The sequence below is a fragment of the Anarhichas minor genome, unplaced genomic scaffold (assembly GCF_050575085.1).
Source record: "Anarhichas minor isolate MPS153535 unplaced genomic scaffold, ASM5057508v1 ptg000043l, whole genome shotgun sequence".
NCBI lineage: Eukaryota > Metazoa > Chordata > Actinopteri > Perciformes > Anarhichadidae > Anarhichas > Anarhichas minor.
The window spans coordinates 5,012,838-5,026,771 of NW_027466489.1; the positions used below are offsets into that span (position 1 = coordinate 5,012,838).

General features: G+C 40.9%; 1 protein-coding gene across 1 annotated transcript; it reads right to left on the reverse strand.

Moving 5' to 3' along the window:
- Positions 1–56: 56 nt before the first annotated feature.
- On the reverse strand, positions 57–9,833 carry plch2b (phospholipase C, eta 2b). The gene is made up of 21 exons (XM_076111166.1): positions 9,791–9,833; positions 9,509–9,703; positions 8,364–8,510; positions 7,421–7,664; positions 7,108–7,237; positions 5,533–5,703; positions 4,533–4,626; positions 4,205–4,408; positions 3,989–4,109; positions 3,717–3,888; positions 3,478–3,594; positions 3,116–3,207; positions 2,942–3,030; positions 2,634–2,819; positions 2,441–2,548; positions 2,238–2,362; positions 2,063–2,147; positions 1,832–1,978; positions 1,333–1,412; positions 167–1,241; positions 57–61 (listed from the first exon to the last, which is right to left on the reverse strand). The coding sequence occupies exons 1-21, from the start codon at positions 9,831–9,833 to the stop codon at positions 57–59; spliced, it is 3,630 nt and encodes a 1,209-aa protein (XP_075967281.1).
- Between the last annotated feature and the right edge of the window lie 4,101 nt (positions 9,834–13,934).

The window sequence follows — 13,934 nt, forward strand, 5'->3', positions numbered from 1 at the left end:
CTTTGTCTTCTGAAGGGCCTTGTTGTCTTTGGAGATATCAGTCAAATCTAAACGGTCTAATCTAAAAGAAGAAAAAAAACAGCACAAACTCTGATTTCATACAGCCACTTAACTTTAGTTTGCAGTAACTTTTGCATACATGAATGACACATCACCTATGACTCACCATTTAGAAAAAGTGGTGATTTACAGTTGATCTCTCTCATCCTCTGGTCAAAAAGGGCCTTCATCTCCCTCTGCAGGGTCCCCTCACGTTGCTCTGCCCCAGCTGGCACACAGGAGGCCACAAACTCCAGGCTGTCGGTGCTGCCGTCACTGCTGCTGGATGTGTTGTCAGACAGGCAGAGGCCGTTGGGGATGGGCCTCATCTGGCTGCCGTAGCTGTTGTAGTTTTGTGCTCCCTGCGTCTGCCAGTGGATTGCAGGCTGGCGGTTCATCATCGGTGTCTGGGGAGAAGTAGTCGGCTTCCGAGGGCAACTGCGTGAGCGTGCCTTTGCTCGTATTTGGGTGGACGGTCGGGATCTGGTCGAAGCCTCTAAGGTCCGTCTCACCCTGGCAGGGGACGGTGGAGGGATAAGTGAAGAGAATTTGGCTTCAGGCCAGAGCATATGCTGTGTCGCGGGCCGAGGCCGAGGGAGTGAATCACTCTGACTTTGAGTTTCTGTTGGTTGTTCAGGTCCAGTGGAAGTGACCTTGTCTGGCTCTGGCAATTCCTCAGATTGTTCAGGCTGCTCTGGTTCAAGCATCTGAACGGTCTCCTGCTCAGCACAGTTTGATTCATCAGGTTCATTCTCCAACTCTTCTTGAATTCGATTCTGGCTGTCAGAACCATCAGAACAAGAAGCCCGGGGTGAGGTCTCGAGGTCAAAGCTGTCCGCCTTCGCACAGGGAGCAGCCCCGATGTGGTGGGAGTCAGTGGAGGACATCCGGCTGAAGACACCTCTCCTTGTCTCTGGTGGTTCATGAATTTTAACTCTGTGCGCTCGCTTCACTGGCTCACTCATGGCCCCTTTGTGAATGGCAGCCTTGGCTGCTGGCCCTTGTAACAGAGGAAATATTTCTCCATTCCTGCTGTCCTGAGAAATAGTATCCAGATCCTTGCAGAGGAACAGAGCGCGTGCGTCTTCTGAGGACTGGACAGATAAGTCCAGAGAAGGCTGTTTTTGAGGACCCTTCATATGCTTCTGGGCTGCTTTTTGGATGTGTTTTCTGGCTGCTTGCACCGCATTTGTGGGTTTGATCTGTTTCACAAAGGACACCGAAGGTTTTAGGACGGAGTTGTCGGGAAAGATGAAATTAGATTTGTGAGTTATTTTTAAAAAAGAAACGTACCTTTCCAGTCATATCATTGATAGCGACATGTACGAAGATGGATGACGCCGCCATCCCTTCCAGGTACACGTGCCGATAACCTACAAATTTTGCATTTAAAAATCATTCATATTAAAGGAACAGTTTAACTTTTGGAAAATATGGCTATTTGATTTCTTGCAGTGAGTTTGCTAATCAACATCTTATGTCCCGTTTGTTTGATCTGTACAAAAAACAAAATGTAAAGACAACACGTGGCTTAACAACGAGCTATGTACAAGACGTTGCTTGTTAGTAGACAGATTTTGTTACTTTTTGGAAGAGCCGGGATAGCTGTCTCTCCCTGTTCCCAGTGTTTATGCTAAGCTAAGCTAACTGGCTGCCGCCTTACTGATCTGACACACATAAGAGTTCTAGTATCAATCTTCCCATTTAACCATCTGCAATAAGCGTATTTCCCAAATGACTTACTCTGTGCAACTCTGGAGTGTGCATGCAGATATCTGATCATGTAATCTACCTGGCATCATACTGCTGAAAGCAACAGTCCTCTGTCCAATGAAATCTCGTCCAATAGGAGCATGATCCCACACTTGGAAACGCACCAGGGCAATCTTTGGCATTTGAATGTTGAAGACGAGGGTCTCCTCCCACATTGGGTTGAAACCTGAATGAACATTAAAAGGATGTTACACAAATAGAAAAACTGAAACATCGACTGTCTGTTATGAGATCATGAGATGAGAAGTACCATTATCATCCACCACCCTGGTCTGCTGCTTGGAATAATCTACATTTAGGCCAATTATCTCAACCTCAACAAAAGGATCGATAATCTGTAAGAAGAAAAACACGAGTATTTCAGTAATGAGAGAGATTTTTTTGTCAGGTGTCTCAATAACAGATCATGTCTGCAGCGTGTTCACCTCTCCTCTGTCCCCAAACATAGAGTCTTTGGGTTTGGGTAGCTGCTGTCCGCTGATGATCTTCAGCACAAGCTGAGTCTTTTTGTGTCCTTGTAAAGGATCCTCCAACATGGGGTTAAAGGCAGCTGAGAAAAAAAAAAAGGAAATGCCTAATCCTGCACAGACAGGTGCTATAAACCTGTACAATCTGCACATGTACATACCTTTACACATGCACTTAGGCCTCAGAATATATCCACAGTTTCCATTTCTTGAGAACTTGGCTTGGTTCAGTTCAAGCATACGGCCCTCTGTTTGATAATTCATTGCAACTAAAATGAAACATATATACGTCAATCAAATGCTGTCATTGTAATGTTAAAGTAGGCAGTATTGCAGTCTCTGCGACGGTCTTACCCATATGGCATCCTGTGTTCCAGTATGGTTGTGGGTTGAAGTTACTCGAGTCCACTCTGTAGTTGGACGGGTAGACTCTTATAAGTTGGCGTTGGTTGAAACGGACCAACTCCCCCGGCTTCAGCTGTAAGATCTGGTTCATAACAGTCTCGTTGAGGGATGATACCTGCCAACTGTTCGCAAATGCTACCAGACAGAAAATAAAACACTGCATCACACATCTATTACTAAAATATATGATGAACTTGAAGATTGTGTGTGTGATAAAAAGAAATTCCGGTTTGATGTTCACTTTGAAGATCCTTTACCTTGTGTTTCTATGTCATGCACACGGACAGATTTTGTGTACTTGACCAGGTCAGACAGAGCTCGGGACAACCTCATTGTTTTCCTCTTCCTGAAGGGAGAGTTAATAGACAAAGTTCAAGTGTAACTGCTGATACTAAGAGTATTAAATGGCTTAATTCAATGACTAGTCTTACTTGGGATGGTAAACAATTTGTGTCCTCTCCCTGCTGTGGTCTGACTCGCCATCAGACAGCGTCTTACTTCTCACTCGGACTCTCTTTTTCCTCTGAAAACAAAAGCATTATTGGCAAATCTTCTGTAACTTTATACAAATAGGTTTAAAAAATAAGCAAAAGAGCTGACCTTTCGTTTGAAGCTCCTCATGATTGAACTTCCAAATCGCCTCTTCTTTTTGGTTTGATTGGTAGAGGTGATGATACTCCCGTCCTAAAACAGTCAAACATAATGCATAATTATCTATCTGTCTATCTATCTATCTATCTGTCTGTCTGTCTGTCTGTCTGTCTGTCTATCTATCCATCAAGGTTTAATTTGCCTGTGGGTTATCATTATCATCTTCGTCGTCTTCCTCCTCTTCCTCATCCCCGGTATCTTCATCGGACACATCACCCTCCTCTGCATCAGGATCAAGGTTTGCTGGCAGCTTTTTCCCCTTGAAAACAAGAATTAATGGCTGTATATTACAACTCCATGTGTGATTTTGTGTGTTTTTGTGCTTTGTTCGAGTATCCTTGAGTAGCATATTGCAGCGCATGTTGCTTAACACAACTTTACCTTGACTAAGACTTTCCATTTCAGGATCTCAGGGGAAGGCAGCTTCTTGCATTCATGCACATTGACACTTGAAAGATCCAGTTTGTCCTGCAGCACCTCTCGCAGATACTCAGCCATCTTTTTCTGCTGAGGCACAGTGCAGTGGTTCTCTATGGACAAGATCACTGGGTACCTGGGGGGGTGAAGTGACACCTAAGCTACAGGTATGATGCTTTTTTTTTATTGTGAAGACTTGACGAAACACATCAGCATCAGGACCCAGAAGCACTTACGGTGATTTTGTGAAGGCATATTTGTTGATTGTTTCAATGACATCTTTGAAGAGAATTTTGGATGTCAAGGTGTAGCCGTGATGAATGATAGGCTCCCCGTCAGGCCCGTCCCAGCAGTCCACTGAGAGAGGAGGAAGAAAGCAAACAAAGGAGTGATGAGTGAGTCACATTGTCTGTCTTAAAAAAAACCGAAGTTCTGGCTTTTCAGGCTCTTACCCTCCACACAGCGACAACCTGCCTGGAGAACATAGGCGTACATTTCCACTCGAGACTGAGAGAGCAGCTGGTCTCCTGTCAGGTAGGTGTTGTGTGAGGTGGCAATGAAGTAGTTACTTAGAGGCTGCGTCATGTCCTGGTTCACCTGATTGTGCTCGGGGTTGAATATATCACCTGCAGGGCTCCTCATGTAGTTGGTAAGACCTGAAGGAAGAAGGTTTCAGAGCAGGTGTGTTTTTTGTATGTTGATGTCGTGTCTGCTCCAAGTGACATATGAGATCTTATTGATGCATTGTTAAATAAGTTGTTATTAGCAAGTTCCCCATACCATCAATGCCGAGAACTGTACGCTGCAGGTTCTCAGGACATGGTTCAAACTTGGCCACGATATCGACTAAATACTCTTTGGCCAATCCTCGCATCTGCAAATAAAATAATATCATGAATGTCATTTTTGGTTTAACTGATTCGACATTTAACACGTATGTTTCATCTGTTGAATGCTTTTATTGTGAAGTAGGAAAAGATCTTTTATGGTTCTTTAAAGGTCTTTTATATCAAGGTTTAGAGGTGCTAAATTCAATATTCAGAACATTATCAGAGCAGTAAACAACTATTTGCTATATAAATGGTTTATGGTGGAGTAGCCTAATGTACCTGAGCAGAGAATAAAGTTGCTCTCCCTCTGTGTGTGTTATTATCCGAGTTTCTCTGTGCTTTTTTTCGTAGCCGGGCCCACAGCGTGTGCATGTCAGTGCATGTGAGCGTGCCCCACTGACTAGCTCACAGATGGCACTCTGCACTGCTCTCATACAGGGGTTACAGCTGATAACTCCGTCCAGACCGGTAAACACTGTTGCCGTTGTTCACACTGTTTGCACTGTTTTCTGGTAACTGCCACCTCAGCCGTCGCCAGGTTGAGAGCCGCGTGGAGGCAATAGATATGCTCTGAATTTAAGTTTAGCAGCTTTTAATTCTCTTCACCATGTATGCCTTTTATTAAATTACATTTGGGAATATAATTTGTATCTTGCACTGCACTGTGCTGTAACTTTAATTCTACTGTTTTATTCAAACTTTTAAGTTTAAACAGTGAAGCTGACATCAATAAGATAAAAATATAAACATGCATGCATTGTTTCCTGTGAATCACCTGTGCGGACTCCGCCACCAACATGGTAATTACAGAACATTAACACATTGCATGGCTATTGTTGAAAAAAATCCCTGTTTTTAATAATGTAAAATAAGGGGATTTATTGAATAAAAATCTTAAGTATGATATTTTAAAACAAATACACACAAACTATTTTACATTTTGTTTGTACCTTCTGTTCGTTTTCCAGAAAGCGTGCGAGGTCGTGAAGATCCAGGACTTCTTTCTGATTGCTGTAGGAGATCATTATCAGGTAGAGGTCTCTGCGTGTGGAAATCATCTTATAGAACAAACAGAATTCGTCAAAGGCCAGAGAGCCCTGGTTCTCGTCTGTGTCTGCTTCCTACAGATAACGACAAAAAGTATTTTATGAACAAGAAGTAACTCTCTCAATGTTAGAGATAGCCATCCTGCCAAAGAAAATATGTACCACCATCAACCCATCTGAAGGATATATCTCTATTACCATCAAACATGATGCAGCGCGTTCACAGAGACTATCACCACCAGGAGGGGAGACAGTGAGCTACTGAACTAAAGCAATACTGCAATGCAACGAAAGCCATCTGTTCAGCTGTGGTCATATGGTCTTCCTGTGGCACTTTCATGCAGTGTTCAGCCAAAATACTGTGAATATATATTTGTCTGCTGGCCCCATCTCCATCCTTTTATCTTACTGCGGCTGTCACTGAAAAGATGTGAGGATCACCCAAAGAATAGGCTTCTTAGGGAAACATCCAGAATCTTGCATCTTAAACCACTTCTCTTTTTTTTCTTGTTACTTTTTCCAGCCTGTTTTCTTTCCATTATGTTGCACGCTGAGAAACATCAGTGTATCACAGTAAGAAATAATGTAATTATAGCCCCGTCATGCTGATGCTCACTGTTTTGTTTTCTGTTTTGTTTAAAAGCATTTTGTGCTGGATTTTTGCCATGTACAAACCTATTTATCTATTTTTAGCCATGCTGGCACTACTTTGGTCCAGACTGAAGTATCTAAACAACTACTGGCTGGATTGCCTTGACATTCTGTACATACATTCATGGTGGCCAGAAGATGAACCCTACTGACTTTGACGATCCTCTGATGTTTCCTCTAGTACCACCGTGAGGTTCACATTTGTGTTTTTGAGTGAAATATCTCAACACCTTTTGGAGGGATTGCCATGGCATTTGGTACATACATTCATGTTCCCCTGAGGATGAATTGTAATAACTTTGATGATCTCTGACTTGTTCCACTAACGCCACCATCAGGTCAACAAAAATACTGTTGTATGACCAAGAGAACCTGCAAAATAACGTTGCCTCAGATGTACTCTGAGTTTTCAGATATTTAAATGTGAGCATGCTAAGATGCTAAACAAAGATGGATGCCATGGTAAACATCAAACCTGTTAAACACCAGCATGTTAGCATTGTCATTGTCATTGTCAGCATGATAGCATTCAGCACATAGCACTGCTGTTGCTAAGTTCAGCTTCACAGAGCTGTTAGCCTGGCTGTGAGTCTTGTTCGTTTATTCGTCAGCTGCTGTATGTTACTAAAGTAGAAAACATCAATCAAGTCACCAAACACAATGTGTATTCTGTTTTGAAGCCATGAAGCCACAATTGAACGAAGCAACATCTCCAGTTAAGAGATATTAGTGACACTAGATTACTGAATATATAAAAGCACAGAGGCAGGATTGATGGTGGGTTATGCTCATTAAATCTATGACTTGACTTTTAGTTAAAATTCTTACTTGAAACATCTCCCTGACTTTCTGCTTCGGTAAATTCACATTGAGTTTGTGGAGCAGCTGGTGAACCTCTCCAATGCTCAAGTTGCCATCTCCATTTTTGTCGGCCTCGGAGAAAGTCTGCTTTAACCATGTGAGGCTTCAGTTAAGGAGGAAACTACAAGAATTATGATCAGATCAGGTCAGTTTATGCGTGTTGTTATATCTTCAACAAGTGGATGTGTTGTTAACTCCTCTCTATAGGGATAGGAGTAATGTATTTGTAATAATTAGTCGCTCAGAGATTAAACATGTTGAGAGGCTGGATAAAGGATATTGATCACGGGTGCGTTGCCTCCGGGCCAAACTGTCCTCATCACTGATGCCAGCCATGAGGTACTTCAGCCCAGTGATCCACGTGCGGGCCTCCTCTGCATTGGTGGAGACCAGGTCCAGGGACTTCACTCGCTCCCCGTAGTAAATACTGAAGCAGTAGTTTGGGTCGAAGCGGTTGTCTGCATACCGCCTGAAGATCTCTGACTTTTTCCCCTCGCAGACTTCATGGATGGAATCAATAGTTACTGAAACAGATGATGAAGACATTTTAGCTTCATCTAATCAGTAACTTCTTTCAGCGCCTTGACGGAAATGAAAGAAACTCTGGGTTCAAAGCAGCATAATAACCAATCATGTTGGATTGCAAACACTCAGTATAATACAATATAATCCTCACAAATGAACAACCCATTTATGATTTTTGAAGCATGAATGCAATCTGCATAAGTAAAATGCTAACTTTAGGCTATAAACAAACTACACCACGGTCGTATACACAATGAGTCTGTGAAGACGTGATGACGTTTTGCAGTCTCATTTAGCCACTTACCGCCTTTTTAAAGACACATAAAAACTTCAAAATTCATAAAAGGGGTTTATACTAAGTCATTCACAGGTTTAAGTATTCATTCTTGCAGCACTCTACTCAAACTTTCTGTGCACAACCAAAACGTTACAATCAGTTGTGGTAGGTCATTTTGATCAGAAGTATCAGAGCTAATGATATGTGGACTGATAGCAAGATACACCAGGTTTATGTGCCAGCCTCACTTAAACGGTAGAGAATGGTAGTTTAGAGAAGAATATGGAGTTCAATTTATGTGTCTGAATAGTTTCGTCTTGGGACCTCCATCAAAACCAAATCCACTAGAACAGCAAGCTGTAGATATTCAGCGCTGCAAATATAAATATGCGGTGGTGGACATGGTTTGGTGATGGCTCACTTTTGGCCTTGTCATGTTTCCTGGAGGGCCGCCACCGGATGCAGGACTTGTGCTCGTCCAGGTAAAAGAATCGGACCAGTCCTTTCTTCTTTCCCTTCATTTTGGTCATCTGAGTGCCGGTCTGCATGGTGCACATACACCTCTCCACTACAGGGGAGCACAAGGAGTCAAGCGTGTCAGAAAATCCACAGAGGTCATCATATTGTCAGTTATTTACTGCCAACATCAAAGGGAGTTTGTGCAAATAAAATATTCAATGTACTGAATATTCAGTAACCTATAATACTATAATGAAAGTGAAATGTAGCATGCTGGTGCCAGAGATTGTCCACTTTGCAGTTGATTCATCAAAAGTGCCTTATTATTGTTATTCAAAAATGTTCTAATATGATTTGTTATATATTAAAATAATGCATTAGATGTGTTGTGATTTAAAGGAGGACCTCCAGCAGTCGAGACAATAAGAGGTTTACCATCAGCCACTTGTTTATGAGATTATAGGCTGCGTCACACAGGGATTTAAGTAGCTGTATTTGTGTTAATGATAAAAGGGAAAAGAAGGAAAAGATACAAAAACCCTGAAATGATCTTTGCCTTAAAACAAATCTGTCAATTATCAGTTGCCTTACAGTGATTCAAATTATTTTCTTTGCTGATATTTCGTACAATTTTTGAATGCCATCTGTGCACAGTGCTTGTACTGAAATAGCAAGTCAGATCTAACAATTATCTTGTAACATTTAGGTCACGGTGAAGAGGTGTGTTTATTTTGTGTGCTGAGAGCAGGTAACCTTTGTTTGTAATCTGAAGATCAGATGCATGTGACGCATCCTGGCCCATCATTCAGGTTAATCCTAAAGGATTGTCTACTGTCCATATGCCCATTATATACTCACAGGCAACTCTACTCTGTGACGTTAGAACATTTACTCATTTTACAGGCCTATTGCATTAAGATTTCATGGTTAAAGTTTGAAATTCACATGGAGAGTGGTTTAACATATCATATATGTTTGGAAAAAATATATATAAAGCTCCCCTCTTTAGTTTGCAGCAGACACTTCTGCTCAACAATCTGTTGGCATTGTGCAGTAATTTGAGTGTTTGAAGACGACATAATTGAATAAGTTGTTAGTGAATCTTACCTATCTGACCCAGTCTCCATTTTGGCTGTGCGACCACACTACCACCAATCCAGAAAAACTCCTCAGCGAGTCTGGAGATGGATGCTTTCTGCCAGAGTTTTGGAGAGCTCATGATGGACGTGGCAGATGAATTCAAGGGACTGGAGGCCTGTTTTGCCTGATGAGTGGAGGCCTTAGCAAGCGAGGGGGAGAACACTCCTGATCTCCTGACTCCTGGGGGAGATCCTAAAGACTGAAAGGTGGTCTTCTTCGGTGACAGAGAGGAGCGTGGTGGGGTGCCACTCGGCCCTGGAGACAGAGGTGCCATCGCTGGGGTGCTGTTCATCCCTGAGAGGTTCATTTGAGTCCAACTCTCCTGTCCCATTCACACCACATTGACCCACCTTCACCTCACTCTACAGGGCTCTTGAGCAAAGTTTGTATATAGCACAGCCTCTCTCACGCAGCATATCCTGTTCGTCCACTTAAAGTCCTCCCACGTTGGATTAGGGAACAATATTCCCATCCTGAAGGTTCATTCCTTGTCATCCTGTGTCCAGCGATCCAGTGTAGCCATAGGTTCTTCTGTATATATATTTTTTGCCGTCAGAGAAGGCTCGCAGAGAAAGAGTGTGCAACATGTGTCAGTCACTAAATCTTCCTCAAGCTGTAATCCTGTAGGGAGGCTTCAGCCTTGCTTTAATGGAGGGATTTTCACGCAATCAGTAAGCCTCTGAAGAAAGAGAGTGGGACAAGAAGGGGGCTAATATTCATTCAACTACACTCGAGGCAGTCCTAATCATTAAAGAATATAGAAGTCACAGATGATTTAATAGATCGCTTTTAGGATAGTCGTGATTTATCGTTATCAATGGGGCATTTGGCTAAACAAGTCAGAAGTATCCACCCTTCAATTTTGTGCAATGATCTCCCCCTTGAGGCAACTGTGTGACATACAATACATGCATTTTATGTATGTATGTCATATAATATATAAAGGGATCCACTAATAATGAAGTAGAGTAGAGTTACTTATTTGTGATTTCAAGCTTTTGATTTTACGTTATAGGCCTTGCATGCTCATGATAACTCACACATTGTTTTTATTTCATTAATTTTGCCTTCACAGAGAAGACTTTCTCACTCTTCTGTAAGTTTTGCTGCACCTTTTAATTTAGGACAATGTACACATCAACCATCAACAGTTTATTTCACACTGGTGATAGAACCATCATCAGGAAAAGGAAGTTGCATCAATTTGGCTGATGATGTCACAGACCTAAGTTGTTTGTAAGATGGGTCATTCTTCACAGAAGACATCATGTTACAGTAGGAATTGCAGAGATGTAAAAAATAAAGTTAATGACGATTGAATCCATTTAGCTGGCTCAGTTTCAGGATCCTGGTATTGTGCATGCTGGCTCACTGTCACACTGTCATGACTTACTGAGACACATGAATGAAACTGAGTTAAACTGTTAATGTCATTAGTAACACCTGTGTTTTTCCTTTTACGACAGGTCAAAATGTCTGCTGTGAAAAAGGGCTGAGACCCAAAGCTCTCAACATCAAATAATACAACTTTGCTTTCTTGGAAACCTTTAGACCACAGAGCAAATATAAATTTGCTCTGTGGTCTATATCATATCTCTTATGAAATTAGTATTTTCAAAAAATTATTTATATGCTAATTGAATGCACTGTTTCTCATACCAATTCATAAATGTTTGTAATTACAATCACAATAGCAGCCATGCAAAAGGTTAGAAGGGTTTTCTTTTCCTGTTAGGATAACAAGTCTACCGACATCGTAACAGCTGCACTTCGGCACCACGCTGCTTTGAACTAACACCAGCATGCATAACATCAGCATGCTAACATGCTCCCAATGACAATGCTAACATGCTGATGATTAGCAGGTATGTTTTCTATGTTTATCATCTTAGTTTAGCATGCTATCATTTGCTAATAAGCACTAAACACAAAATAAATCTGAAGATGAGAATGTGATTATTTAGTATTGGACTAATACAAAAATTTTCCTGATGGTGGCGCTATATGAAAAGATGAGACTTCACACAGAGAAGAAATCAACAATCTTGCAGAGTGGGACTCAGAGAAAAACATACTGCTCAACATCAGTAAAACCAAGAAGCTGATTGTTGATTTTAGGTAAAAGGAGGCTAAGACACACCTAACCCCCGTCTACATCTAAGCAGCTGTGGTGGAGCAAGTGAACGGTTTTTATTTCCTTAGAATAAGCATCACAACACTGATGTGGTCATCGCACATCTCCATCCTGGTGAATAAAGTTATTAAACAGCTGTATTTCCTAAGAAATGAGACAGCAATCTCCAGTGCCAATTTTTGAAAAACTTTTAGAGAGGAGCTATAGAAAGCAGCCTGGCTGGAAACACTACTAATTGGCATGGGATGTGCACAGCCCAGGACAGGAGGGCTCCACAGCAGGTCATCAAAACCACCCAGGACATCGCTGGTACCCATCTTACAAGCATCAGTGATATTGGTAAGAAGAGGTGCCTGCAAAGAGCTCAAAAGGTATTAAAAAACAATACCCACCCAGCATCAGCCTGTTCACCATACTGCCGTCTGGCATGAGATACAGAAGTATCAGTTGACGTACCACCAGACGTCAGAGCAACTTCTTTCCTCCGGCTCGGAAACTCCACCATGTAATATAGTTTTGCTTTTTTGTGTTGTTTTTTTTGGACTACAAACTGCATTTTGTTGCGCAACCTTGTGTTTGACAATGACAGTAAATGAAACTTTGGAACTTGAAAAGTTAAGCCAGGGAAGTTATTAGGATGTCTGTAACAAATGTCATGGCAGTCCACCACCAAAGTGGTAGACCCAGTAGCCAACATTGCCTTCCCTAGAGATACAAATAAAGAGATTAATCCACACACACAATCGTGCACAAATACTCTTTACATTGTGGTCAAAATAAATAAAAAAACATGCCATAGGATTGATTTAGATTTTAATGGGTATTATACAAGTTTTCCGAAGGAAAAGAAAACATTTAACCAAGAGGCAAGTGAAACCCCACTTCCAAACCAAAACTACAACAGCATCAGCTAACAAAATGGATATTGTTATTACACTGTACCCAACAAATACTGAGCGAGGGTATCATAAGTAATGATAAGACATAAAAGTGTTTCTTGTCTAAAATATACGAGAGCACCTAAGGATGAAACCAATAGAAGATGTTGCTTCTACTCTATCTGACGAGGGAGCTGGAGGTGCAGAGATTTCAAATCCATGTTTCCGTTTTTGGTCTGTGGTTTAATATATACTCTATAGTTCATCAAATAATAAAGATCTTCTCAAATAACAAAATCAAGGGACAAATTATAATTTTCTGTTGGTGTGTCAAACCTTGACAATAGGTTCATGACCTTTGATGGTTTCATTCTCCTTGTTTAAACCAACAGGTCCATCCATTCTGCTAAATGCCCTGTGATTGCAATGATACTCAGGGATACAACAACAAAATTGCAGTTTTGCAAATCCAAATATAGTCTCTTTTTGGTTTCAAGTAAGAGCAAAAAATAATATTCATAATCAATTTAAGTCTGGAACAAGCAAACATACCGACAAATATCTTATTTACAATATCATTGTATTTACATCAGAGGATACTGAGGGAAAGTATGTTAAAATTCAAAGTTCATGTCAACTTGTGTTTGGAAAAATGTAACAGGGAGTACGATGCACAATGCAAGGTTCTTTTCTTTAAAAAGTGCAATTCCTTTTTTCTTAAAGTAAAAAAATATATATCCATATTTTGTATATATGTAGAAATGTTGTTCATATAAACAGCATTTGTTGATTTAAGAGCCCTAAAACCAGTGACTAAAAATGAACGCTTTCTGTTGATAGGTAGCAAATTATTATAGAATATAAATTATTTTACAATACTCAATAAATCAGAAGTACCGCGTTTCAACAAAAACAGACAGCTATTGAAGTTTTTCTTTTAGGAGGGCCACTAATGTGGGCAAGAATATTTGGTTGCAAAAAAAATTACTTGAAAACAATGTTCAAACAACAAATAAAAGTTGCATTATAATATTAAAAAGTAACACTTCCATAAAATGTCTAAGCATAAAACAGTGGTGGACCTGAAGGAAGCCCACCTAACCTCCAATACTTCAGGTTTATAAAATACAAAAAGTAGACAGGCTGGTATACATGCGTACATGTTTGTATATGGATGGATTTTTTCTTGCCTGTGGAATAACAGTGCTGCGCAAGCAATATTTCTTAAAAAGTACATCCTCTACACAGTTATAAAAAGCAAGCCGATAATAAAAGTAAATAGTGGTAAACGGGTGTCTCTTGTTTCCAGTGGTCTACAATGACACCTTTGAGTGTACCAATATTTTGTGGCACCAAGAGTTTCATCAACCACTCAACATGT

Coding starts and splice junctions, on each gene's coding strand:
- plch2b (XM_076111166.1), bottom strand. CDS start 9,833: ATGAACAGCACCCCAGCGATGGCACCTCTGTCTCCAGGGCCGA. Junction 7,665..8,363: donor GAAACATGACAAGGCCAAAA/GTGAGCCATCAC, acceptor CATCTGTTTCAG/TAACTATTGATTCCATCCAT. Junction 3,595..3,716: donor AATGGAAAGTCTTAGTCAAG/GTAAAGTTGTGT, acceptor CTTGTTTTCAAG/GGGAAAAAGCTGCCAGCAAA.